Source organism: Syngnathus leptorhynchus, chromosome 1, assembly GCF_054491065.1.
Source record: "Syngnathus leptorhynchus isolate UIUO chromosome 1, UIUO_Slep, whole genome shotgun sequence".
NCBI lineage: Eukaryota > Metazoa > Chordata > Actinopteri > Syngnathiformes > Syngnathidae > Syngnathus > Syngnathus leptorhynchus.
The window spans coordinates 6523707-6550700 of NC_141195.1; the positions used below are offsets into that span (position 1 = coordinate 6523707).

At 39.4% G+C, this 26994-nt stretch overlaps 4 protein-coding genes and 1 long non-coding RNA gene across 6 annotated transcripts; 2 read left to right on the forward strand and 3 right to left on the reverse strand.

The window, feature by feature from the left end:
- Positions 1–2952: 2952 nt before the first annotated feature.
- LOC147061603 (uncharacterized) lies at positions 2953–5042 on the reverse strand. Its single transcript, XR_015067551.1, has 4 exons — positions 4892–5042; positions 4683–4791; positions 4313–4425; positions 2953–4235 (listed from the first exon to the last, which is right to left on the reverse strand). It is a non-coding gene; the product is annotated as an uncharacterized LOC147061603 (long non-coding RNA).
- Positions 5043–5908: 866 nt separating this feature from the next.
- lsm14b (LSM family member 14B) lies at positions 5909–8286 on the forward strand. Its single transcript, XM_085917428.1, has 8 exons — positions 5909–6117; positions 6178–6338; positions 6543–6669; positions 6750–6920; positions 7007–7090; positions 7163–7324; positions 7464–7599; positions 7676–8286. The coding sequence occupies exons 1-8, from the start codon at positions 5997–5999 to the stop codon at positions 7809–7811; spliced, it is 1098 nt and encodes a 365-aa protein (XP_085773554.1). The 5' UTR covers positions 5909–5996; the 3' UTR covers positions 7812–8286.
- A 942-nt stretch (positions 8287–9228) lies between these two features.
- Positions 9229–11866, forward strand: mtg2 (mitochondrial ribosome-associated GTPase 2). Its single transcript, XM_085914640.1, has 6 exons — positions 9229–9553; positions 9925–10072; positions 10158–10273; positions 10366–10584; positions 10654–10792; positions 11257–11866. The coding sequence occupies exons 1-6, from the start codon at positions 9326–9328 to the stop codon at positions 11655–11657; spliced, it is 1251 nt and encodes a 416-aa protein (XP_085770766.1). The 5' UTR covers positions 9229–9325; the 3' UTR covers positions 11658–11866.
- Positions 11867–12690: 824 nt separating this feature from the next.
- On the reverse strand, positions 12691–17060 carry LOC147061606 (cadherin-like protein 26). Its single transcript, XM_085930577.1, has 15 exons — positions 17025–17060; positions 16707–16826; positions 16465–16611; positions 16229–16373; positions 15867–16036; positions 15597–15728; positions 15345–15527; positions 14658–14965; positions 14454–14596; positions 14146–14370; positions 13827–14051; positions 13615–13745; positions 13348–13425; positions 13103–13165; positions 12691–12999 (listed from the first exon to the last, which is right to left on the reverse strand). Exons 1-15 carry the CDS (start codon positions 17058–17060, stop codon positions 12691–12693), a joined length of 2415 nt encoding a protein of 804 aa, XP_085786703.1.
- A 561-nt stretch (positions 17061–17621) lies between these two features.
- On the reverse strand, positions 17622–24984 carry cdh26.1 (cadherin 26, tandem duplicate 1). 2 transcript variants are annotated; one of them, XM_085928061.1, is made up of 19 exons: positions 24321–24984; positions 23741–23800; positions 23557–23649; positions 23305–23463; positions 23093–23240; positions 22811–22980; positions 22571–22699; positions 22292–22477; positions 21949–22214; positions 21557–21699; positions 21240–21461; positions 20946–21167; positions 20232–20356; positions 20085–20156; positions 19902–19946; positions 19709–19771; positions 19321–19356; positions 19186–19257; positions 17622–19107 (listed from the first exon to the last, which is right to left on the reverse strand). In XM_085928061.1, exons 1-19 carry the CDS (start codon positions 24345–24347, stop codon positions 18889–18891), a joined length of 2457 nt encoding a protein of 818 aa, XP_085784187.1. In that variant the 5' UTR covers positions 24348–24984; the 3' UTR covers positions 17622–18888. The 2 variants fall into 2 exon arrangements, with proteins under 2 accessions (XP_085784187.1, XP_085784177.1); XM_085928051.1 differs by having other exon boundaries at positions 22292–22699.
- Positions 24985–26994: the final 2010 nt, after the last annotated feature.

The window sequence follows — 26994 nt, forward strand, 5'->3', positions numbered from 1 at the left end:
AGCCTTTTCTTTTTCGTCTACGCCTTGCAGTTTGTAGGCTCCATAAAAAAAAGGGATGGGAGACAGTCATTAGGTTCATTGTGATATAGTGTGCGCTGGAATTGGTGAGCTAATCGGAAAGGCCAACAGATGTGGCGTGCTGATGCTGTCAGACCTCTTGTGCGTGGTGATAAAATTAAAGCAGGTCATTGTAACAGGCAACAGCTGTTCATTGTTGATTTGTTCAATTATGCACAGAGGATTCAGGAGGAGAAGGATTCTTGGACCTCAGGGGGCCTTGGCTCTTTTGTCCTTTTGTCTCCAGAATCAGCTGAGGAATGTAATCGATACCCAGCATATGTACGGTCAAAATGAATAACACCGACACGGTTTGGTGATTGTCTGGGGATTTCGTAACGGGACATTCGTTTCACGGAGGCTAATATGATCATTTAGTAGACAACATAATTATTTTTGAATGATCACTTGGAAATGCTGCATGATGGGGAGCCTTGCTCATAAATGATCCCACGAGATGACATCAAGCCTGTGAGGAGGCAGCAGTAAGCGAGACCTGATGATATTATGAGTTGACTCATTTATCAGCGATTTTTTTTTCGCTGACTGGTTGGTGGGTGACCTTTTAGAAGAAATGACTGCATTTCCATTCATATTACGATAACAGGCTGATGAAGTCAATTGTCATCTCTGCCATGTGATCTGCATTTGCTTTTTAACACAGGATATACATGAAAACTTTTCTGGCTTCTATATCGATATCACAATGGGAAATCCTGAACGTTTTATTTTTGTAAAAATATCCAATGCAACATGCACAAAAGATGGATCTATTTTGTACATGCCATTAAATTGGAAAACAGCACACCAAATGACTCACTCAGTTACCCTAACACTGCTTTAACTCTTTAAACGTAATTTCGATCTCTTTGTGTGTCTTAACATGGAAAGAAATTGACAATAAAGCAGACTTTGACTTCTGACTTTGACTTAACCCTAAGCCCTAACCCCTATTCCTAACAACAACCGTATCCCTCTTTTCCTAACCCCTAACCCTTAACACTAACCCTAGTTCAAAACCCTAACTTTAATTTGAAACCCTGCGTTAAAATCCTAGCCCTGGTTTGAACCCTTAAACCTACTTTTGAACCCTTCTACAAAACCTAAACCTTAGTTTAAAACGCTACTTTAAAACCCTAACCCTAGGTTGAACAGTTGCCTTTAGTTTGAAACCGTACTACGACACTTGAGCAAAAACCCTGACTTGAACACCTAAACTCAAAACCCTATTCCTAACCAGGCACTATCACCCTAACACTAATCCTAGTTTAAAACCCTAACCTTAGTTCGAAACCCTTCTTTGAAACCCTAACCCGAGTTTAAAACCTTAACCCTACTTTTATACCTTTCTACAAAACCCAAACCCTAGTTTAAAACCCTAAGGGACCACCCAACCATGGCTGAGCCAACTCACCTACACTTAAACAGTCCAAAAGCATGAGTGCCAGCCCAAGCATGACAACGATTAAAAATGGCCTCAAGGAAGGAGGAGGGCTTTTTACCTGCTCAGGCACATACACGACTTAAATGCATCTGTCTAAAATGAAGTACCAAAATCCCCCGGTCCATTAGGATGTATTGTTTCATGCAGAGCGTGCCGAACAATATTTTTCCGTGTACCGTAGCATCCCCAATGTGTAAAAATTAAATGAGGAGCTATATACATATGCAAGAATATATATATATATATATATACTCACATACGTATATATTTTATGGACGCATATCTCACAATATTTTAACACGGGCTGTCAGTTCTGCTTATCACCGAGTCTAGCACCTTATTGCCTCATTGGGGCAGAAAATACAATAGACTTTAATTCCTCCCCACAAACAATGGTTCACCTATGCATTAAACAAATTTTTAAAAGAAATTTACAAGGTAAACAAAACGCAAGACCGCAAGACTCACAGTGGCTTACTGTTGCTTGATTCATCCTATGACAAATTGACTAGACTAAACTTTAGGCACATATCTGAATATGTAATTTATTCATTCATCTTCATGGCTGTCACTCAATAGTGTTATCCTGCTAGCAGCCAGCAGGCTCTCATTATGCAAACTCAAACAAGACTGTGGAATTGAGTTTGCTGTCCCAGAGTAGCTTGAGCAAATACAGCCTGACGAGTCATATTGGAGCGGACTTAGAAGTTTGCTTAGGTCTGAGCATCCACACAACGCCTTCCTTGCACGTGCAAGATTTTTTTTTTTGTCAGTGGAGAGAACCGAGTAAACAACAGCCTGATCCTCAAAACCAAACAAATCTTAATCAGTGAGAGGCAATGCTGTGGACTGCGACTGAAAGATGCCCATCTGTACGTGGGTGTAAATATCTGCACTGCTTTCATGACCACATAAGCTGAACCTGTCATGACAAAGATGGAGAGATTTAGGAAACATCATTTGATTACATTTGCACCTAGTTTTTAATGTTAAAGTGGATGAAGAATATTTACCAAATTGTTTTGCAGGTCCCTGTAAAACAACTCGTATGTCAAAAATGATACAACAGTGCCCTCCTGTGGAAGTATTGCGAAAATCTTGAGGGTTTTAATTCGTCTAAAATGCCCCGATTAAGGAGCCAATGATGATGTATGGTGTTGACAACGAAATGTTGAACATCAATTTAACCCTCCTTTAACTTCAGCAAAATATTTTTTTGTATTCAATGCCATTTAAAATTGATAAAAAGAGATTGTAAATAAAACAATTTAGAGTCAGTTACAGTACTTTTGGACTAACTAAATAGCCCTAGAAATATTTCTTACACGGTGTTATAAAGCCAACTCGGCTATGTAAATGCTATTGAAATTGACTAAAAAGAACTCAGAGTACTGAAAATATACATTGATCATTTCATGTTTACTCAGTCATCTCCATTAAATTAGCCAGCCATTAAATATGAAGCAAAATTTAGAGATAAACATTGAACTCGAACAAATTGAGCCTGGGGTTAAAAAGAGGTTGTGTCTGCTGCTTTTTACATAATACAAATTTGGCAAATAAAGTCACAGTATTTGAGTGGTCTGAATATAATTGCAATGCACTTTAAAATATTAATCTTTCTTTCAATCAATTTAAAACAGGGCAACAAGTCTGGACATAAACAAGAGTCTGTGCAAAATTTCCAAAACACTAGCAGGACACCATTTAAAATCGGTCACCAGAGACTTCACCTTTATCGTACCTATAACTGTGTGCATGAACTTAACATCGAAATACATTTAACAAAAATATTTCATTTGATACAAAAGGCCATTATTTGTTTGTCCAAAAAATACATATGACATTTTATCTTAACAAGTAATAGTAGCCATGTTTCCTCAAACCTATTCCTCACCATTATTTTCATGGACAAATGTTTTTGAAATGACTAAACTGCCGATTTGTCAGCACTGATGAGAAGGACGTTCCCAATCTCTGCTAATCGTCAACATCAGCCTGCAAGCCTTCAACGTCAACATTGTTTTTTTTAAATTTCTGCCTTATTGTCCTTCTGCAAATCTTTTATCTTGGACACAATAGATAAAGAACATTCGCAAATCCTGCTGGGATGGACCGGATTAGACGGCAGATCAGCAGACAACAGAGTGACAAATACAACTCTGGTAGGGGAGGGGGGGGTGATGGAAATGTCTATCTAAAATAGGCTCCAATTATGATGGAAGATAAAAGGTTTAACATTTACTTTCACAAAATCAGCAATGTTTCAGAAAAATGGAGCTTTGCTGCTTTTAGGGCCTTTGGCATCTGAAGTGCTCGATTCTGCAGAGCTTTTTTTTTTTTTTTTTTTTTAATGTGGCTGAAGAGTGAGCGAGCTGAAGGGACTGCTGAAATCAGAGCACTGCGCTGATATTTGCGCCATCTCTCAAAATACAAAGGGCCTGAGCCCGGAGGAAGCTTTTTAAATGTGCCGTCTCTTCGGTGTTCCGGATAATTCTCTTCCTGCTGACGGATGTCTCATTATGACAGCGAGGGATCAAAGACGAGCCAAGAAAGTCGTCCAACTCTGCTTCACAAAGCTGAGGCAAGTGAGCTTAGTCATTTTGCTACATGTGCTACTTTAGGGAGCTTTTAAAGAACAGGTGCAAGTGGCCATCGGTGCTTTCCCGCAGGTTATATGCTGCCACCTTAGCTCTCTGCAGCCCTCGGGTTGACTGGAACCCGACCCCGTGCCCTGAAACGTAAAATGGACAAAATGTCCTTTAATCCAAATGAAACACATCAAGCCTGTGACATTGAAACATTGCCTACTTCGGCATCAGAACCCTTGAGAAGCGAGTCCGTTTTCCTCTGTTTCCTGGGGCCACCAGATCTGTTAAATTGGCTTCCCGTTGCCTGATCTGCTCCAGCTCTTGCTGTTGCGTCTGGATTACAAGCAAGACAAATTCATTGTCACGCCGCAAAAAGAATTACGTGGCTATGGCGACGTACTGTAGAGGAAAAAATCTCTTTGGCTTTTTGTTTCAGTCTTAGTCTTCTTGTCGCGACCGAGACGCTTCAATGGAAGTAGAGGGATAAATAAATTGTAGTGGATCATTTTCAAATCCCAATTGCATTTTAAAGTCGGCAGGTTTAGGAAACATAATGATCTGAACCCCCCCCCCCCCCCCCAAATTAACACCTGAATTGAGGTTTGGGACCATCAGCGGCTATCCTCTGAGACTAACGACTGGAGCCTGCACCAGGGTCATTTGAGGTCTCCCCATCGTCCTTCGTTGCTGGGTTACGATCTGCGCACATTTAGACAAATGAAGCAAAAATACGTTAAGTTCCCCCGCGTGCATCTACTCTTTGTGCCATTGGCTAAATTGAAACAAGCAGCCAAACTACCATTTTGGGTTTATTGTGAGCCAGACCAATAATGGCGCTTTTGATTGCAGGAGTGCTGGTAGTTGAGGAGCTGGCACCAACAAGGGGAAAAGGCGGGCATGGTGCCACAGTGGAGGCCACCAGTGCAGGTTGAGTGCATGGCAGAGGTAGAAGGCTCCGCTTCTGAATCAGAGCTGCGAGGCAGAAAACAGATTTTGCAATCATTTAGTAAAGCGTGACTTTATGTGACACACTTCAGAATTCAAATTTTCACGGTGGAGAAAATTTTGCCAAAGTCTATTGGTAAATGTTTTGTTTTGTTTTATCTCTTCACGGTCACAGTTACCATCTTGACTGTCGAGAAAGATGTGACTATGGTATCGTGGAGCTCAAACTGTTCTTTGATTAAAATGTCTTCCTATTTTGAAGCAAAAAATGCAGCATCTACACATCTGAAACTTGGTGTTGAAGAAGAATGCACATGAAGAACATTGTGAGATTCATCTTGCAGGACCCCCCTGTTCTGTTGATGAAGTTCTTTTCATTTCTTCACAATTTAATTTGTAAAAATCATGCGTGCTGTGATTTTCTTTCACCTTCTTGTGAGTATGAGAACAACACAAAGTATGTTGTGCGCAAATTCATATTTTCATTGTACCATGTTATCAAAATTGGACAGTAGCAATACATTTTGACTTTTATACATACCAAATTTTTATGAAAGAGTTTTTTACTATTTTACTTTTACTCATGTGAATGAGTTGATTCTGCACTACAGTATATGAGAACTTATACCACTCCTGCCTTAATCGTAAGGAAGACAAAGTACCCATTTAGCCAATTTAAATCCTGTAGTAGCATTGATTTCAATAATGAAATAGATGTGACCCGATTCCAATTATTAGGTTCATGTTACCAGTGGTCAAGTCAAGTTTATTTATATAGCCCATGGAATGATTCATTGACAACCAATTCAATTTGTGGATGAAAAATTCCGTCAGTGGCTCGTCATGCGCAGGTGTCATGAGACAACAGTGGGTGTGGCTGACCTTTCAAATTTCACATTATTGCTTGCACCATGTGGGTTGAGCTTGGAAACCACTGAAGAGGCCTTCAAAAAGCAGCCATGAGTTTTGTAAAGCCATACATAGGCTGCAAGATTGGGCTACTTTCAAAAGCCCAAAATCGCTATGAGGGAATTTTGTATACAATTGACAAAGGGAACTCTACAGTTGTGCTGGCAAAAGGTGAGTAAAAATGGCTGCAAAAAAACAACCTTAATGATTGCTTTTTTTTTTTCCAAATAGTCAAATGTTTTGGAACCGAGGGACGACCTACTGATAGACCTACACCTCCCAAAGATGATATTTTTGATTTTCTCACCTTCCGTGGAAATGATATTAAAGATATCACATTGTGTGAAGCTTCAAAGCACAGTGGCCTACCTCACGATCCAGCAATAGTGCAAGTGGGTGATTGTTTACAAACTGTCCTGTTTTTAATTTGTTTGTTTTGTGTTCTAGGGCTTATTGAGTATTTTAATTGGGGATCCTACAATGCTGAACTGCCAACATATAGTAGACGAATTAACACCAGTCGAGTAATAAAAAAATGTTTTATAGACTGATAATGGCATGTATCAGATTGATACTCCTGAGAATCTTTTTGCCAGTCAAGTGTGGGACCGTCAGGTGTCTACTCACCTCTTGGACCGTTCCGTCCACTTCAAATGCCTCCCTACAGCCAACTTGCTGCCAGTTCACTTCTTAACCAGCAGTATGCTGCAGCTCTTGGCCTTGGTAACTTTGGCAGATCTAATCTCTCTAAATTAGACACTTGTTCTAATAGGCTTTCCAATTCTTATTTCTTTCCAACTCAGGACCCATCTTTCCAGGCTTGCAAGTTCAAAAAGGTCCCATGGTGGAAAAGGCAGTTCAAACTCTATCTGTGAAAAAGTTTAGAAAGAGAGGTTTGACTGCTGACCAGGAGCAAGGTCATCAATTGGAGAAGATGAGAGGAGAAACAACTGGAAGGGCCATTGGATCAGGCAGTGAGTATTAAGTGCATTTTTACTCTCCCCTACATATGCTGTTAATGACTGAATGTTGCAACAAACATGCATTTTTTGTTTGAAAGTGAGGTCGGGGCCGGGTGTGCCCGATCCCCTCCAAAAATCTTCTCAGCAGCAGAATGGAAACAGGCCTCCAACCAGACGCAAAGGTAAAAGTTCCTCAAATGGCAGACAAGTCTGACAACAAAAACTAAAGTGATCTTGATTGAGTTATACTGTAGGTACTCGAAGATGCAGAAACTGGAGTAGGGCTCCGTTGAATGTGGACAAGGTTCCTTCAGCCACCCTCAAATTTGACACAGACTTTGATTTTGACTACTCAAATGCACAGTTCATTAAGGAGGAGTTGGAGCAGGAGATGCAGAAAAGGTTGAACATTAAAGGTCGGTTCATCCTTCACCCATTCTACCTCAGGTTACTCAACCTAATACAAGTTTAACTTCTATTTGTCATGCACAAATAAGCTAGTTTGAAATTTGAGTATTATTTTGTCACGCATGACTTGGATACTTTAATTTGCAGATGTACATGATGATAATGGAGAAAAACAAAGCACTGAAGAACATCAGAGCAAGGAGGAGCATCATTCCGGACCAAAATGCTACTATGACAAAGCAAAGTCTTTCTTTGATAATATCTCCACTGATAATAAACTCGGGTATTGACGTGTCTATAAAATCCAACCCACCCTGTCGTCTTTAAACTAATCGTGTTTTTGTGTCCCAACATTTCAGACTGACCTGGGCAGAGATGCGTAAGCGCAATCTAGAGACATTTGGGGACCATGAATGGTTCCGCAGGGGCCAAGGCTTCAGACGAGGGTATGCTGGAAGAAGGAGACGAGGCACACCTCGTACTCAAATATCTTAAAGAAGCAGTAATGGACAGCTGTGAAGGTCAGGGTTGCTGAATGGATGCTCCTAGTATTTTTTTTTTTTTTCCCAGATCTTTGTGACATCAAAAAGGAAAGTATAGTTGCATGCAGGATAATCTGTATGCTATTTATTTGGGGGTGTTTGATGCACTAACAATGTTTATTTCTGTATTACAAGCTTTTACATTTGACTTGATTATGTTTTGCCTGCTACTGCATGGCTATTGAGTCCACTATTTGTTTGTATCTAAAAATGCATTTTCCCCCTTAATTGCCCAAGGGGCTTTTTTCTCCCCATCGTCTTTTCTTTTTTTTTTTTTTTTTTTTTTTTTTCTTTGACTTGTAGAATTTGATTTGAGTGCTTTTTTTTTTCTGGTCATGAAATACTTTTAGATGCAACTATTAGGCTGATCTGACGTTGAGGCTTATGAAATTTTGTTTTGCTTTGTGTAATTTATGTAAATAAACAATAAGGATATGTAGTATTCGCTGCCTATTGCATTTGCAATGTGGATAAAAAAATGCAGACAAACTGCATTAACAATCACCTGTGGTTGAAAAACATGACAACAGAAGCATTTCATAAAAAACGGTCACATTTTTTAGATGGACAGTAAACAGCCTAATCGAATGCTTTGTAAGACATATTACTTATTATAAAATAATCTTGTTTCCCATGGGACGAGATGTTTTTATTGGTTTCATAGTGAGGCAAGGCATCCAAAATGTAAAAAACAACAATGTGACTGGATTGTGTTGATAATTTTTTAGGTGAGTGTTCGATCCTACAGCGTGCATAAAGTAACACGTGTGATATATGGATGACAACGGGCATATCAGTTATTCAACCTTCAGATATTGATATTTGTTCATTCTGCACAGGGATGAACAAAAGATGCCAAATTTCTAATTTATCTGTGTCCTTGATTTACTGACTTAAGTAAGCATCAACTCACGTGCCTTGTGAAAGCAATTCTGCATTAAAACAGATTTGTAGATAGCACCAAAGGAAATGGAATTCTTTAGGGTGAAGTAATAACTAGAAATGTAGTTTTCCATCCAGCATGCAAGTTTTATTTCCTCCAAACACCCAATGCACAATTAAGTTCCAAATACAGTCCAAGTATTTTAATCTTGGAATAATTGTCCTTTGTCTCCAAATTTAGGACAATCTTTTCACTTTCAAGTTTGAACATTTAACCAGACGATTAATCAAAATACCTAATATCATTTTTTTCAAGAATCACAACATAATTCTACCATTTATCAATTTGTCATAACTTTGCAATTTGCAATTTTGTAGGTGGGTTAATTAGCATAGTACTGGTTTATACTCCAAACCAATAGGGGGCGCCAACCGCCATAAAACACTACAAGAGGATTTGACCCCCTGGCTTTTCCGTAGTACTGTTTCCTTCCGTTCGAGTCACAATTTCAACCAAGGTCTCCTTTTTATTTTTCTCCCAGCAATACAAACGTAGAAAACAAAGGCGGTGATGCAAGTGTCGAAATGCTAGCAACATTAACGAGCTTTCAATGTCTTCTTCGGCTTGCCCAAGACAGAACTTTTGGATTCGCATGCCTTTTAGTGGAGAAGAAACCCACCTTGGCCGCTTGCTGTCTGCTTCTAGCGGCAAGGAAACGGCAAGTACCCTGCAGAGATGTCAGCTCCTCGGCTCCACTGCAGGTTAAAGTCCGAGCCAAACAAGGGAAGGGGGATATTTCTGAAAAGAAGCTGGTAGGTCTCTTTGATATTCGATTAAACCCTCGCAATTAAAGTGTATAGGATCCCCGCCTGACAGTCGTTGCACGTAGACTAAAGAGTGTTTCCCCGTGGAAAATGTTTAAAAATGCACAATCTCCCCTTCTTTCCGCATAAGTGTCTCAACCTGCTGTTGCATATGATCCCGACCATTCGTTTGGATTCACTTTACGATTCAGAGAATTTGCTTTAATCGATGTTGGATTGCCAACTCGATATTTGTGCCCTCTAATAATTGCTGCATAAATATTCGGTGAGGGGTCTTTATTTATATAGCACATTTTATACACAAGCTAAGTTAAGGTTGTGCTTCTCCACGTCGGAATGTTGTTTTGACTTCTACCCAGACTCGTCACTTTGTAGACCACAAATGTGTGCGGCTGGTGGCTGGTTCGGGCGGAAAAGGAGTTTGCAGCTTCCACAGCGAGCCTCGAAAAGAGTGGGGTGGACCGGATGGTGGAAACGGTGGTGATGGAGGAAGCATCTCCTTTAAGGGTGAGACAATAGTATGAACAAATTTGCATCTAAATATTGCACACTGGATGTGTTTGAATCAAATTTTACATTGCTTTCCTTTCAGCCGATCGATTTGTGAAGTCTCTGGCTCAAATAGTTTCAGTCTACATGGCAGAAAATGGTCAGTCAGGTGGCAGCAAGAACTGTTATGGCCGGAATGGCTGCCCAACTTTTATTTGTGTGAGCCCTGATGGAAATTCTCAAATTTCTAGAAAGTTAGGAACTTGCTTTGTCACTGTAAAGTCACCGGGATACCTGATTTTGGTTTTAAGGTTCCAGTTGGCACTGTGGTGAAGGAGAATGGCAGGACTCTTGTGGATCTCTCTGAGCATGGCCAAGATTATCTGGCGGTATGTGGAGGTTCTGGAGGTAAAGGCAACAGGTTTTTTCTCTCCAATGAGAATCGGGCTCCTATGACAGCAACAGCCGGAACTGCGGGCCAGGAGAGAGTCCTTCATCTCGAGTTGCGCACTATGGCCCACGCTGGACTGGTAAGAGTTGGAATATGCATTTTGTTCATATTTGCCAAAGATTTTAATTTAATACATTTATTCCATCAGGTTGGTTTTCCAAATGCTGGCAAATCCTCTCTTTTGAGAGCCATCTCTAATGCCAGGCCAGCTGTAGCTGCTTACCCTTTCACAACACTCAACCCGCATGTTGGAATTGTCAAGTACAGGGATCACGAGCAAGTCGCAGGTAGACAAGCGAACAGTATCATCATTCATATTTTTAGGTGGTTCATTTGGAAACGATTTGCAGCACTTTAGTTTTTCCACATTTTGTAGTAGCTGTATTCTAAAATCATTTTTTTCCTCCACACAATGCCCCAAAATGAAAATGTAATTATAGGGTGTGTTTTTTTTTTGGTTTTGTTTTGTTTTTTTGAGATTTTGCCACAGTATCATAAAAACAAACAAACTTGCAGCTAAAATCCATTTTCCTAATCGTGTTAATTGTACATTCTGTGATCTTCATTTTTAATGTTTTCACCAAAAGTTTTTTGCAACTGCCTAAAGACTAGATGGAATGGAAGAAGTACATAATTTGTCAGTACATTTATTAAATTTTGGATTAAGGCTGAAACATAATGTCAAAGTGGTGAATATTTTTCACTTTTATCATTGCCATGCTTTTCAAAATATCTGCTCTGTTTGATGCAGTTGCTGACATCCCGGGAATCATTCAAGGAGCGCATCTAAATCGAGGCCTGGGTATCTCTTTCCTGCGTCACATTGAGCGTTGCAGATTCCTGCTCTTTGTTTTGGACGCATCCTCTCCAGAGCCTTGGAATCAGCTCCAGCACCTACGCTATGAACTGGACCAGTATGAGCCTGGTCTGTCCCAGCGGCCTCATGTCATTGTGGCCAACAAAATAGACCTTCGCGAAGCTCGCGAGAACTTAGAGATCTTGAAGAGACGTGTTACCCAAAGAGTCATTCCCGTGTCAGCTCTCACTGGGCACAACACAGAAGAACTCATCCTCCACCTTCGAGCGCTGTATGACGGAAATCTCTGCGGAGATGCTAGTACAGCAGAAGGAAAAGCCACAAGATTGTACTAAGAGACATGCAAACTTTGTCGAAAGAGTTCCAGGACTTGTATTGCTAAAGATAGAGCATTTTGGGATCAATTGCATCCCCTATTTTATGTTACCATATCTGTACAAGTTTACAGTAAATTGCCCGCTAAGTTAAATCAAGCCCACAAACTACTTAAAAGTCATGGCTGCACATCATATGTTGCAAATAAAGTCTATGTGTATTGATGCAATACTTGAAGGATTATTTTCATACATGCATAGACACAATTGGTTACCCACAGTGGTCACAGAAACTTGAATAAACTTGAAAACGAAACTTGAATCTGACAAAAAGAATAGGAACATTTGTCAAAAATTAACCAGTGAAAACATGAAATTACCTTTGAATTTTGGTTCAACAGAATTATTCGAGGGGGGGAGGAACATACTCGAAACAGACCTGAACAAAACATTGTTACCCCCTAAAAATATTGAAATTAATTTGACCATAGGAACATTTTCAAGCTGTGTCCTCCAAGGCTATGAGCTATTTTTTTTTTTTCTGTCCCATTTCCAGCTGCAGTTCTTGCACAAGCAGAAAAGAGCATCTAAATTGTCACCTCTTGTGCCAATTAACTAACGTTGAAGGTATTTAATTTGACGTTTAGAAACTCAAACTTCAAGGAAATAAAATATTGTCAAAAGGCTCATGACGTCATTTGACCACTTGAGGGCAGCAGAGCATAAATTGTAAATGTTCAACATTGTAAGAGTTTGGTTTTTATCACTGTATGAAGAATTCATCTCATCATAGCTTACCCCAGGGGTCACCAACCTTTCTTAAACCGAGGGCTACTTCCTGGGTACTGATTAAGGCAAAGGGCTACCAGTTTGACACACACTTCTGAAATAGTCAATTTGCTCAATTCAGCTTTAATTGTGTTATTATTAATTGTCATTTCCAGTTCACATGTAAGTGTGATTTAAACAAGAGTAGAGCTAATTTTAGAACATCCCTGCGGCCGACCTGGTACCGTGTTGATGGCCTCTGACTTACACCCTATCCTGTCAAAAATTACAGATATAATGCATTTCTCCTATACTTCTTGTTCTTGCCTATTTTCAGTATATTGCCTACAACTGGGTACACTGTATTATTTTGAAGGTTATGCATTTCATAAGATGTAGTTATGTTATTTGTCGTGCTTGTATCCGGTTTTTGAAGTGAGGTCGGGGATCGATCTAGATCCCAGTCTGGCTCAAAGGGAATTTCAGGGACAGAAATGGCGTCAAGCTCAGAGGTATTGTCCAGGTCTCCCTCTTCAGCATACACACGAGGTACGTCATCAACAAGATCCTCTTTTCTTTGGAGAGAGTTCAGCATCTACAAGGCCACAAAAGTGCATTTGTTCAACTGAATATCAAAAACCAAGATAAAAGGACCCTGGTTCAAGTGGACTGATGATCGATGAAGTGGTCATTATTACCTCATCTATAAAATAGGACAAATTGGTTGATAAATGTCTGCTTGGTTTCTGTCCTACCCAACTCTGTGAAAGAAAAATAGATATATTTCTTCTGAATGATTCACTCGGTATGTCAGCTTGTGAATAAATACATATTTACCATTGGTAATGGCTCCAAAGTAAAATCTTTATAGATAAAAAAATACTTTACAGTATACAGGGTTGCATATATTGGGTTGTTTACATATTTCCAAAACAATATCTACCTGTTGTCTTGGTATTGGCGAAATTGCTTTCAGTGGTTCTCTGGTATGTTCTTCTTCAGTTAATGGTTCAAGAGGCACCTGTTGGGATTTTTTTATGAAGTTCCATTTCCATTATTTTAGTGGAGAATTAGTCAACTTAATAGTCAATAAATCAATACACGGACACATCAATTAAAATGAGTTAAATAATTAAAATCAATGTTGAAATTACAGGGGGCGGTGTCTAAAGATGAGGGTCAATTCAGTTTTCTGAACTATGTGACATACTTCACAATCATGTCCGAGGTTCTCCACGTTAGACCGCATTAGATGTCCAGAACTGTCTGGTATACCTTCTGTGGTGTCTCTCTTTTCTCTTTTTTTCTTACGAGACCTCAGAAATGCCGTTAATGGAATACCTGCATAAAAACATCACACACCCGTTACCGTTCAACCTATCGAAGAGTACATCTAACTAAAATATGTATGATGGCCCTCACCTGTGAGTGGTACTAAGCAAGAAGAAATAATTCCAACTGTTTTTCCTACTGTGGGGCTCGAAGCTTTACCCGAGCGACAATTTGGCTTTCCTTTTAGTAAGCAGGTACACACAGTAACTGACAGGTTGTGAACAGCAATGTTGCCCTGAAGGTCTGACACTTCCAAGAGCAGCACATATATTCCGGAAGGAACAATGTTCTCTTTCACGAGATGTACTGAGAATCCTGTGTGTATCCAATGAGGTTATATTTGTTATTATATATGTTATATGTACCAGTAATGTCAACAATGAACATCTTGTGCATTTTGGGTCCTTACCTTTATTCGGGTCAATCTTCCACCTGCCCGTAATATCTCCATGTAGTCTAAAGTGGAATGGGCCACCGTGTGGGTCTTCATCATGGTCCAAAGCTGTTATACTGGCTTGAGTGGGACCATCAGATTGGCACATGTCAATATGGTTCTCAGCCAGAGTTGGAGCATTATCATTGTCATCACTTATAATGATGTTGAGCGTTGCAGTGCCTGTCATTGGAGGTACACCTGGTGACCAAAATAAGACAAGACATTTATTTTGAATAAAGTTATAAAATAATTCAATGTCTAAAACCTGTTTGCGGTCATACCGTCGTCAACAGCGCATACTGTGGCTTTGTAGATATTGTCCTTCACGTAGATTGATTCTCTGTCTAGAATTTTGGATGTGGTGATGGCCCCTGTCAAAGGGTCCACTGTAACCCAGTCAGCTGGATCTTCCCCTTTCATATATCTGAAATATGTCTTCATTTTAAATCATGTTGATCTGCAAGGTGTCTATCCTCAAGACTTACACAAATGAGTTGGCCTTCTTGAAATCAGGATCTCTCGCTGTGAATTTCTCCAGATACTGTCCCGCAGCGACATTCTCACCGATTGCTACTTGCTTGTGGGGTTCATCAAAAATGGGTGGTTCATTGACATCTTCTACGATCACATTCGCACCGTATGTGGACTGACCAGATGTCATGGCACCTCTCTGAGTCTTCAATGTCCAAAGACTAGTGGTACTGCGTCTCACCACAGCACATGAAAAAAATGGAATCTCATTGTGTGCTGTGATGGTCAGAGTCTGCAGAGAACTTGTCTCATAATCCAGAGGCTATGAAAAAAAGAATAATGAATATACGTTTACTGTTGTGTGCTGATAGGAAAATGAAGCTTCAGATTTGTTTCATGAACCAGTTGTGCTTTTGACAAGATGGGTTTAAATAAAGGGCTTTAAGAAAAGGCAGAACAGAGAGTGCCATCGACATGCGTGAGAAAAAGCCAACTGAAGCTTCATTTTCCCATGTGAATTATGCACCATATGGCTTTTCATAAGCTATAGAGTAAAACCAATCCAACATTGGTACCGTACACCAATAATAAAGACATGCTTGTTGAGTCATGATGGCAATAAAAACATGGCTGTCTTCCCTTTAACCATCCAAATTGTTCGAGTCAACATAACAACTGCACTTGGCATGGGAGCAAAATACCTTTTCAACATACAGTAACCCTTCATTTGTCTTTGAATCAGTCGTGATTCTGAAGCTTTTGTTTGCTTCCCCGTGGAGCCTATATTTCACCCTCCATGCTCCTGTACCTCTTCTATCTCTGTCAGTGACTTGAAGACGTAAAATAAGAACATTTTTCAGTCCTTCTTTCACTTTTCCCGAACCCTGCGGTGAAGAAATGGAGAAATTTGTTTTGTAGCGTTATTACAGTACTTGCTAACAGAAAGTGCTTACAGTGTGTCCTGTGATGACAGGAAGGTGATTGTTTTCATCTTCTATATTGACTATGACGGTGCATGAGCTGGAGAGCCGGATAGGTTTTCCATGGTCTTTGGCTTCCACCAAAATGTTGTATTTCTTTGCTTTCTGGATGGGTAAAGAAAATGCAAACCCCACACAGAGTTCAAAATGTTTTTGTAACCACCGAGTTACTGTGCTGAACAGGGAACGGATGATTAATATTACAGGAAATTGATGTTTAAAATCTGAAATAATCCTATTTACTTCATAATCCAGACACCCTTTAAAGGAAATGGTTCCAGTTTGAGCATCAGTTGTCTGAAGGTAGAACTCAAGGTCATGGGGTCTGGGTGTGACTGAGAGTATTTGTAAATCCAATTTTTTATTTTGATCGGTGTCAGCATCTTCTGCCTGAACAGCAATCAATCGAGTACCTGTCAAAGAGAGAATGTTTTTGTTTATTTTCAAGCATCCCATTGTGAAAAAAAACACAAAAGGGCTTTTTCATCATTTGTTGGAATTCATATCACAGTGGGTATCCCCCAATTTTTCTTCCCCCGGACAGTTTGAAATGGGGAAAAAAAATGTATGACGGCTGGTCAAATCATACTTGACCAAAACCTTACCTTGTGACGTCGACTCTTTTACAGTGATCTCGTACATTTCGTGTTCAAACTCTGGTGCGTGATCATTTGCATCAATAATCTGAATGTGGATTCCCAGTTGTGTGTACGCTACATTGTTGATCCTGTCTATTGCCTGGAATATCGGCTGCAATTAAAAGGCCAAAAAAATCAGTCACTTCGACTCTCATTCTAATACACCCCAGGATGTTGTAACTTGACTGCATCGTCACTCTAACCTTTAAGGACTTGAATTTTTCAAAGTCCACAGGGCCATGCACTGTAATCTCTCCAGTGTTTTCATCGATTTCTATTATGTCTCTCGGTTCCATATCAACACCCTCTCCGTGTATCCTAAAAAGTACCGATTTTCTATCCACTTTTACCTTTACAAAGTCAAACATCACAACATCACACTCCACACATGTAAAGGATTTCTTGTTATACGGTACAACATGTTGAATGATAGAACGCTACTCACTTTGCCCAAGGAATATGGAAAAGGTCCTTCGTAGCCTTCATCAATAGTAAAGGAATCAATGATCCAGTTCCTTTTTTGTCGCTGTGAAATATTTGCAGTATCACAGTTCCTTCCCAAACACTGCAAAGATTTCACATTTCAAATGTACATCATTTTACTCTGTGAATTTGAGCCACTCAAAGTACTTTTTGTTTTGTTTTTCGTTTTATTTCATTACTGTAGTCTGTTTTGCTAATCTATTCTCTATCTATCATCACACACACACACACACACACACACACACACACTAAAAGGCTGCTTTCCCAAGCTCATTCTTACCAGCATCAATAAAATACTGAGGTTAAAAGTCTCCATAATATATCCAGGTATGATGCTGAGGCTGTAGAAATTAATCCGTCAGAGAATAGGCTATTAATTCAACAAAACTGCGCAGTGGCATGTCAGGCAGGTTTTTAGGCTGAGCAGAACCTGTGAGTGGGAGCATGCAAAATCTGCAGTAGTGAGACAGCAGAATGGATGTGTGGTGAGTTTACATAATAGTGTTCAATTTTGAATAGTCCCAAGGGTATTTTATGGCCCTAGCTGCTAATGAAAAAAAAAATCCTCTAATGACACTTCAATAAAATCTGACCGAAAACAATATGCCCTTTAGAAAAAGGGATATTTGGCTGCCAGACTGAATGGATAATAATTGATAGTATATCCTGGTTTGGTAATATTTTGAATTAGAAGTTTGACCAACAAGTATTTGGTCAGCGAATCCTGCACTAATATTAAAATATTCCTGTCACTAATACTTATGACCGTATCGGGAGGTTTTCATTGATTACTTTTCAGGTTTGGTTTGAATGTTGCACGACTGAATATGTGTAAAAACAACAACAAACGTCAACAACTGATTACTTAAGTCGTTTTTATTGAATTTCCAAAGAATCTCAAGTGCTTTGTCACAAAGAAAATAAAAAAAAAACTTTACTGTCAACATAAAGCTGAGTCAATATACTGGAAAGTTGTTAATTTTTAATCCAAGATAAAAGTTTACTTCATGTCATCAGCAGTATTATTCAAACAGTGAGAAAAGAAAACATTTGGCATGACTCAGACATCATTCTGACATGTATCTATCACACCTTCACCACAGACAGCAGTTGAAGTTATTTCCAAAAAAAACATTCATGATATGGGTCAGGTGCACTGAATGAATTGAGTTATTAGAGTGAGATGCAATCATACCAACTGAACATTTTCTCTTTCTTGCACGGCTATGCTGAGGATGGAAAATGTATCAGAACCTCACCCATTTTTGCAATTCATATCATAATCCTTTGGTTGGGCTTGTTGCATGCCAGTGTCAAAAGGAATTAGCACATCAAAAAAAAAAATAGTTTTGATACGATGATAAGAGTGCATGCTGATTAACAGCGAACTCAAAACAAGTGCTAGGTGTGGCGAGTACGTTTCTATACTGAACAAAGACAGTGTCAACATTAAAGGCCATCTGATAATTAGAATCACCACCAATCCCCAAATCTGCTCTCATTATTTCTATAGCACGTCAGATTCCATCTATTCTCTGAACCGTTTTTCCTCACTGGGGTCGAGGGACTGCTGGAGTCACACCACTGGGCTGGTCAGAATAAACACCAATATATTTTATTAAATGTGCCTTTATAAACAAATACATGCTTGAAAATACTGCTGTCCTGAGAACCGGCACGTAGAGAACTCAAACTCCCAAGATATAGAAATAATACAAAATGAGCACCCTAAATAAAATAAAAAGACAAGCAGTTCAACCTATTCTCATGCAAATCAAGTGGGAAAGTATACGAAAAGTGTATTTAGTCTTCTTTTCTCATAAAGAAATTCTTTTCAGAACAAAGGTAGGTTTTTGGAAAGACTAATTCTTATTTTGTTACCAAAATAATTAGCAACAATGGTGTGAGAGGGGCGTGGAGTGCGATAGAGGGTTGGGGGGGTGTTAAGGGCCACCCACCCCCTCCCAACGACAAATAAATTCAAAAATGTTCATACAACGTAACCGACGGCTGATGTAATGTATATCGAGGACAACCAGCAACAACCTTCCGAGTGTGCTCAACCCAGGCAGCAACAAGGCTTCACATGCTACGGTGCCAGTAATTACTTCAAACAAATACATAATGGTCCAGTTTAGCTCTTTTTAAAGTTGTATGCTTTTTTCCTGCATAATTTGGTTGCATGTGATCCCTAATGGCTTAAAACTTGGTCCCAAATCATTCAAAAACTCAAAGTCCTCTCCACGAATGCTGAAGGACAGCTCATCCAGTGATTGACACTTGCTATCTTCTCCCTCATAGACGTACTCATGCGGTTGATATTCTGGGTGGTCGACAGGGTTTTCGTCAATCATACGCAGTTTCTGTGGGTACGCAAATTAAAATACATTTGTGCCATTTTTATTTACGATAGAGTGATGTCATGCAAAAATCGTTCTTACCTTGTTGAGGTAATCTGAAATGTTAGGATGAGTCAGCCAGCTGCTTCCCCGTTGATATGGCAATGAGCCTCTCTAATCATAAAAGTCCATATGTGGTCCCAAGAGAACTCAAATGATTGTTAATGTCACACTTACCTGGTAAATGTTCTTGTTTGCAGACTGTGTCGTGTACTGAAAGAAAGGAAATTAACAATACTTCAGCTATCCAGTCTTCATTGACCTTGTTTTACCCTGCCTGGAAATGTGTGCCTAATGTTCTGCAAGCCCCCTCCTCGAATTCAAAGTTTGAATCTTTGTCAAACTGAGGTGAGTCCTTTTCTAGTCACATTAATGGTGGAAATAGAAATAATTTATGATTATTTTAGAATTCTTGTTTTCATGTTTTAATAAATCACAAATGTGGCATTTGAACAGGACTGTCAAGACTTTCCATAAAATTTGCCATTTGAGAATACAAATGAATGATAAGAAAATAATGATGCTCAGAGGGTTTAATATTGGAAATGTGGCTGTAAATACTCACTATGTTGCACTCATTGTTGCCTCTGTGATATTGTTGGCCCATAGATGCCACGTCAGAGTTCATCTGTTGGGCAAACATATTAAAATTAGGTCAATACCATTTCGACATTAAACGTTATATTCTTGTGTCAACTTCAATAAATGTGCTATTATTTTGTATAATGACCCAAAAGTAGTTTTGCCTTGTTACTCACCATCCCTAAGTTGTCTTCGATCATCACCGGAGCCATCCTAGCCATCTGGATGAAAAAAATGAAAATAGAATAAAGCAAATATTTGAGAATAAATTATGATGGTGATCGTATTTGTTTTCCTGCGGCCCGTTATTCATCTCTGAGCTGGTCGATGAGGAAATAGTAGGACAGATGAGCGACTACCTGCATCGTTCCCTGTTTTAGTCCGTTTGTGACAAAATCCTTTGAAGGTGTCAGCAGCAAAGATGGCGCAGTCTAGAAGAGGCGCATTATAGAATAAATGACTAATAAGCAGCCACAGTACAAAATCGGCAAAAAATAGAAACATACCTTGCATTCTGCGCCACCTGCTTCTTGGTTGTACTTGATTAAGGTTTGCTGACCTTCATCTTGTTGTATCTCGTCTAAGTGCTTGAACTGTTTTCCACATTCGCACTTCAAGATGAAGAAGATTACTGCAGACATAAAAGACGAAGCGTCTGTGTTTTTTCAAAGAACATGTTGCTCAGCAATAACAAGGAATTCTGGCACTGCCTGGCGGCATATTGCAAATTATATCATTTCCATAATTTGTTTTTGCAAATTCAGGGTCATTTTTATTTTTCTTGGTAAAAGTAGGAATCCAAGAAATAATGAAATAACGCACTTCTGTGTGTTTTTTTTTAAATTAATCCAGGAGAGCGTTTGTGATATTAGCTGCCGGTGATGTTTGATAAAAGAGCCTGGCTCACTATCGCTATTGTAGTTTATCTTTTTAGAGTTGAGTTTTTAGAGTCGAGGTCAGGACTCTGAAATGTGTTTCTATACTAAATTTATCTCATAAGCAAATCTTTATTTTCCATGCTTACAATCAAGCATGAAGAGTAAAAGGCTTTTGCCAAACCTTTCCTACAAAAGTGCACAGAGTTCAATTTAAATATTCCCGCGAACCTAAACTGGACAAACTTGTAAATTACAATTGTATCCAATTCAGTATTTTTTTTTTCTGCTTGTTTGTATTTTTTACTTTGAAGCACAGTTGTAGCCAAATATGAAAATACTCACACAAAAACAAAAGCAGTGCTGCAATGATGAGTCCAATGCCAGCCGGTCCCAGACTAGCTGAGACCGGCTTTAAACGGCGACACACGTTTCCTCCTTCACAGTCGCACACGGTTACAACAACAGTGTCCTCTCCAGTTATACCCTGTTGATCCTCAATCACGAGGGGCACCGAGTAATTGCCATAAGGAAGTGTCTTCAGGCTAACTAGCCCGACTTCCTCACCTGGTAAAGCCAAGTATACGCTTGTATCTCAATTGGAATTGTTTCTTCTTTTAAACAAGACGAATAGTTTACCCGAGTTCGGCTCCAATTTCCATCGCTGTAATTGTCTTGCATCATTACTTTTTAGTGAGATGGTGAAGGGCCCACTGTAAGGATCCAAGTCCAGATCCTTTGCAGCAAGCATGGCCTTGTTTCCACACATTGTCACACTATTATTGCGTAGCTTTGGCTTGTTGTCGTTGATATCTACAAGGTGAACCAAGATGCTGCTTGTGCCTGTGGCTGGAGGCTCACCTTGGTTACAGCAACAACAACAACAACGACAAAAAAAGTCACTTGTTTCATTGTTTTTTGTTTTTACCAGAGACCAAATTGCATTTTCATCATACCATTGTCTATTGCTGCAATCAATATTTTGTAAATGTCATTATGAACAAAGGGTGACTCTCTGTCCATCTTCTTTGTAGTTGTGATTTTTCCTGATGTTTTATCAATGGTCACCCAATCTGCAGGGTCGTCTAACAAGACATACCTAAAAAAAAATACAAAAAAAATATCCATACCATATTTATACGATATAAATATAACAATTAGCATTTAAAAAACGAATACCCACAAAAGTGCAGTTGTGATTTTTTTTCTCAGCTCATGTTTGACCCCTTACCTTGTCATTTTTGCATTCATATTATTAAACATCCAAATTTTCTTTTGTGCATGAAATAGTTATTTCCTAGTGTTAAATGTGATTATTATTTCTCAAGGCATGCTGATTGACACCAACCTAATTTTGGAAACATCCGAATCAGCATCATGAACCTTTGGAGTATATAGCAACTTTCCCGGCTCCTCCTCTTCCTTCTGGTAGATGTCAACTGAATCTTTGTCAAACTGAGGTGGGTCGTTGACATCGATCACTTTCATTGTAACGTTAACTGAATCAACGCCGCCTTTGATCTTGGGCGCTGCATCTTGACATACAAATAGTGGCTCCTCGTTCTCTACCCCAATCTGCAGATTTGTAATGGTTGATTTCTCAAAATCTTTGCCCTAGAGGATACGCACAGTTACAATGTCATCAGGTTGAATGAAGAATTTTGTGTGTGTGTGTGTGTGTGTGTGTGTACCTTGATAACACTCAGAATCCCCTCATTAGTGTCAGGGTCAGTTTCAATTTTATAATTGTTGTCCTCGTTTCCTTTAATGATAAAGTATTTGGCCCTCCAGCCAGGAGTTTTTGGGGTGTCTTTGTCCTCTACTGCAAGTCTTAAAACATTGCCCCTTTTGACCATTTCAGGGATTTCACCTTGATACTGAACAGGAAGAATATTTTTAACCATTAGCATACAAAGTTTATTTTTATGATTTGTGAATTGATTCGTGATAGTATTGACAAACATCCTTGCCTTCCTTGCTTTGAATATTGGTGGATGACTGTTGGCGTCAATAATATTGAGTGTGACAACAGCGGTGGAGGACAAGGAGGGTTTCCCGTGATCATTCGCTTGAAGCACTATTTCGTATTTCTTGAATTTCTGAAATATAAATATGACTATGAATAACACAAATATATACATGTCACTTGGAGAAATCCCTCGGGGTATTTTCAAATCTAATCATCAGGAGAAAAAGTCAGTGACACTTACATCGTAGTCAAAACACCCTTTAAATGTAAGTTGAGCCATCCGGGGATCAATCTGGTGTAAGTCGATTTTAGGAACTTGCGGGGATTGTGATATCACACTCAGGGTGACTGTAGAGTTTGGGGTGTCCTCTTGATCAGGGTCAATGACCTCGATTCTAATTGGCAAGTACCCTTGGTATGGAATTATAGGGACGACACACACACACACACACAAAAAAATAGATGAATAGAATAACTATACAGTTACTGTAATATGAGTTCATTGACTGGAGGCGAAACTCACCCTCCGCTGTGTCCTCCCTGACATCAGCGCTCATTTGCGGAAGAATAAATTTGGGTGCGTTGTCGTTGATGTCTTTTATGGCAACGTCAAATGCTAATTCTCGGTCTATTGCTCTACCCGTTTGTTTGTCCAAAATGTCAAACTTGATCTGTGGATGAATATGTGTCGTAAAGTTAAAAGTCAAGTAAATTCATGATGCAGTTTGAGCTCACATGGAATAAACTGCGCTCCTCTCTGTCGATGGCTTTGTGGGCGTAGACGATTCCGCTTTTCTCATCAAGCGAGAAGACACCCAGTGGCTCCTCATCCACGCCCATTCCTCTTATAACATATTTGTGGTTATTGTGTTGGTATGTTTTGTCGTTGAATATCTATAAAAAATTTAAAAAAGAGAAACAAAAATTGAGTTGAGACTTTGGCTGTTGGTTTGACTCTGCTGATTTAGTTTTGTTCTCAAAGTTCACCTGAGATACTTTTTTGGGGTAAGGACCTGGGTCTTCCTCAACCAATTCAATTGTCGTCAAAACCCACCTCCTTTTAGAACGTATTAAAATGTCCTGTTGAACACACATTTAACATAAACACCAAATAGTTTATATTCCATGTCAAACGTTTGTTTTTTTACAGAATTCTAAAATTGAAAGTTACCCGCTTGTCGAGCTGGATGTTGTTTCCTCTCTGAGAGGCTGCTGCAGATGTGACGAAAGTCTACAGAAACAATTGAACCCAAATATAACTGACCTCAGTCAAGGCCATCTTGGAAATAAATCATGCTCCTGAAAATTTTAGCACTTAATACATTTTAGCACAGTAATAAAGTAATCCTCTTAAAAATCATTTTTCCCTTTTCCTGATTTCAAATTGCTTTGCGTATTATAGTCCATATCTCATTAAGCCGCGAGTGCTTGCAAGCATACCAATATTGGTATTTTGTTAGAGTTACCAAAAGGTTGCAAACACTTTTTCCTGATGGAAATTTTTTTTTGAACATGTTCAAAATGTACCAGCGACAAAACATAATGCACACATCTATGCAGAAAATCAGATTTCTGCGACTACATGTAATCAATTACATTCTTTCTGCGTCAAAACAATCTTTACAAGTTTACCAATGGATTTGTGGTACTAAGTAATTTTTCATCACAAAGTAAGAGGGTGGCATTGTTGATGAAACATATTCAGAATTCTGAGAAATAAATGTTATGCTTCATAAAATTAGAGTGCCTACCAGCAATAGCACGGAAAAGGTCTTCATCCTGATCCTCCCTGCTCAATGTCCTCTGTGATGGTCTTGTAATCAGCGTTGATACACAAGAACACACTGCGCCTGCAGGCAGGCAGTTGCTTCACTCGACAAAGGAGTGTTTGCTCATAGGCGCAGTATTTATTGTGGAATCTTTCTACGTACACTCACCTCTATGTAGTTGGGGTTGTCGTTCGGGTATGCGTGTGTGTTGAGTGTTTTCATATCTGAGATGTGTTCATGTGCTGATGTTAATGTTAACTGAGCTGCATACCTTTATTCTGAGAAATAATACTCACAGCTCAGCTGCACTCCATTCGGGTCAGATCAGGTAACTTCTTTTTATGTCTGCTCTGTATCAGCTGTACAAATAGGCAAATACTGAATTGTATTTTATTCTTGTGATTAATATCGGAGCAAAGGGCGGATCGTGGGTTATTTCCTACAGAGTTCACAAAAAAGTTTAGTGTAAACATAAATATATTTAAATTGTTTGCCAAGGGGCGGTTCGGTGGCGCACAGGTTAGCACGTCCGTCTCACAGTTAGGAGGGTGCCGGTTCGATTCCACCTCCGATCCTCCCTGTGTGGAGTTTGCATGTTCTCCCCGAGCCCGCGTGGGTTTCCTCCGGGCACTCCGGTTTGCTCCCACATCCCAAAAACATGCTTGGAAGGCCGATTGAGCACTCCAAATTGCCCCGAGGTGTGAGTGCGAGTGCGGATGGTTGTTCGTCTCTGTGTGCCCTGCCATTGGCTGGCAACCGGTTCAGGGTGTCCCCCGCCTACTGCCCGATGACCAATGGGATGGGCTCCGGCACACCCGAGACAAAGCTGTACAGAAAATGGATAGACTTGTTTCTCTGATGTCAATGTTCCACGCTGTTTGAATAATTAAGAGAAACTGTACAGCCAACAGCTTCATTTAAACTGTATTTAAAGGATTCTGTCTAATTAAAGAGCAGTAGTTGGATTCACCAATCTGGCAGTTGTCTCAGTTGTCACTTCAATCTCCCTCCAACAATCGAATCCTGACCAACCATTTGACCCTTCAACATACACCAACCAGGTGTAACGTTCTAACCAAGTGTACATTCTGGACCAAAATTATACAAATAAGTAAAGCTTGGTTTTGATTGACATGATCCGTAATAATTACAGCAGACCCCCGCATTACTCGTGATTCGGCACCTTTGTTTTTTTTATACTCCCGGCTTATAATAGTAGATTGTGTCCACGCTTGCGGTAAAATATAAGCTTTTCGCTGTTGTGCATTTGTGAAGTACGTAGATCATGGATATCAATGACAATGTGTCTTTCACACTCAGGATGGAAAGTACCATCTGTCTAGAATAGGTGTCTGTACCCTTGGTTGAGAAACTGGTCCAGATCTATAAAGAGGCTTTGGGCTATCTATGCGTTAGAAAGATATATGCTTTATTTTTATTTCGTGCCTCGTGCGTCTGTGGAGTGAAAACAAGCAGTGACGCCGATAATACTGAAATAAAACTATAGCCTTACAAACTTGTAAAACCTGTAAAACCCGCCACCAAAGTCAACAAAATGGTGGTCTGTATTAGGGCCTTACTGCTTATATATGTGGTGTTTCCTTTTAGTTGTATGTCCCTTTAAGTGCCTTTTAAACCAATAGGACTAAAATGAGAGAGCAAATTATCGCATACCCTACATAGTGTACATTCTTTTTTTTTTTTTGGGCAGAATTTACCGGCAATGCAGCAACTGTGTTTTGCGGAGATGTCTGAAATAATAATGAAACAATAATAATAATAATAATAATAATAATAATAAAATGTCCAAAGTCATGTTAAAATTTCTGTCATTTTTATTCATATGAGAGCAAAACATCCAAACAGGAAACAACATGCACATAAAATTTGATTGCAAAGTGTTGGGAAATGCCCCAACTTGGTGAGTTGAATTTCTTTCATACACATCTTTAAATCCACAACCACGTACTTACTTATTGCAGCATGACATCAAAGTCTACCTTCAATAACTGCACAAGTTGTAACACATATTCACAGTGCAGTTGAGAAATCGGTCACATTCTCTATAACGATGGATGGCAACGTATGAAGTCCAGTTGAGCTCCCCGGTTCCATATTCTCCTGCACCACTTAAATTCATAGAGACTGACATCACAGGCTTTGTTCAAAAGTCTTTTCACACAGAAGAGAGGTACAACATGTCAGATTAAGTACTTATCCATTAATAACAGGTGTCGGTTAAGTCGAGTCTTGCAACACAGTGATGTTGCACAACAGAAAGGCATATAGTCACAAAAAGGCATGCATTCACAACTGGTTTTACGGCTCGCTCAATGAAATGTGTTTATGGATAGACTTAAACAGATGCACTGCACATGATTTTTGTGCTGTTTGGCAGTAAGGTTCAGGTTTATTATTTGTGGTGGAGATGTAAAATCATGCATAATGCAAATATGATCAGATCATTATTTTTGCCAAACAGATTATAACGACAATATTCACTCTTTGAAATCAAATGCACCTTATCAACTTTCCATGACGATTTCTATCATTTTTCTCAGTTTAACCACATTAATGATTGACAGTCTTTTGTTGAGATTTATCGAATCGTATACATTGCAGAACCCGTATTTACCACTTTAACAAAGGCTAAGTT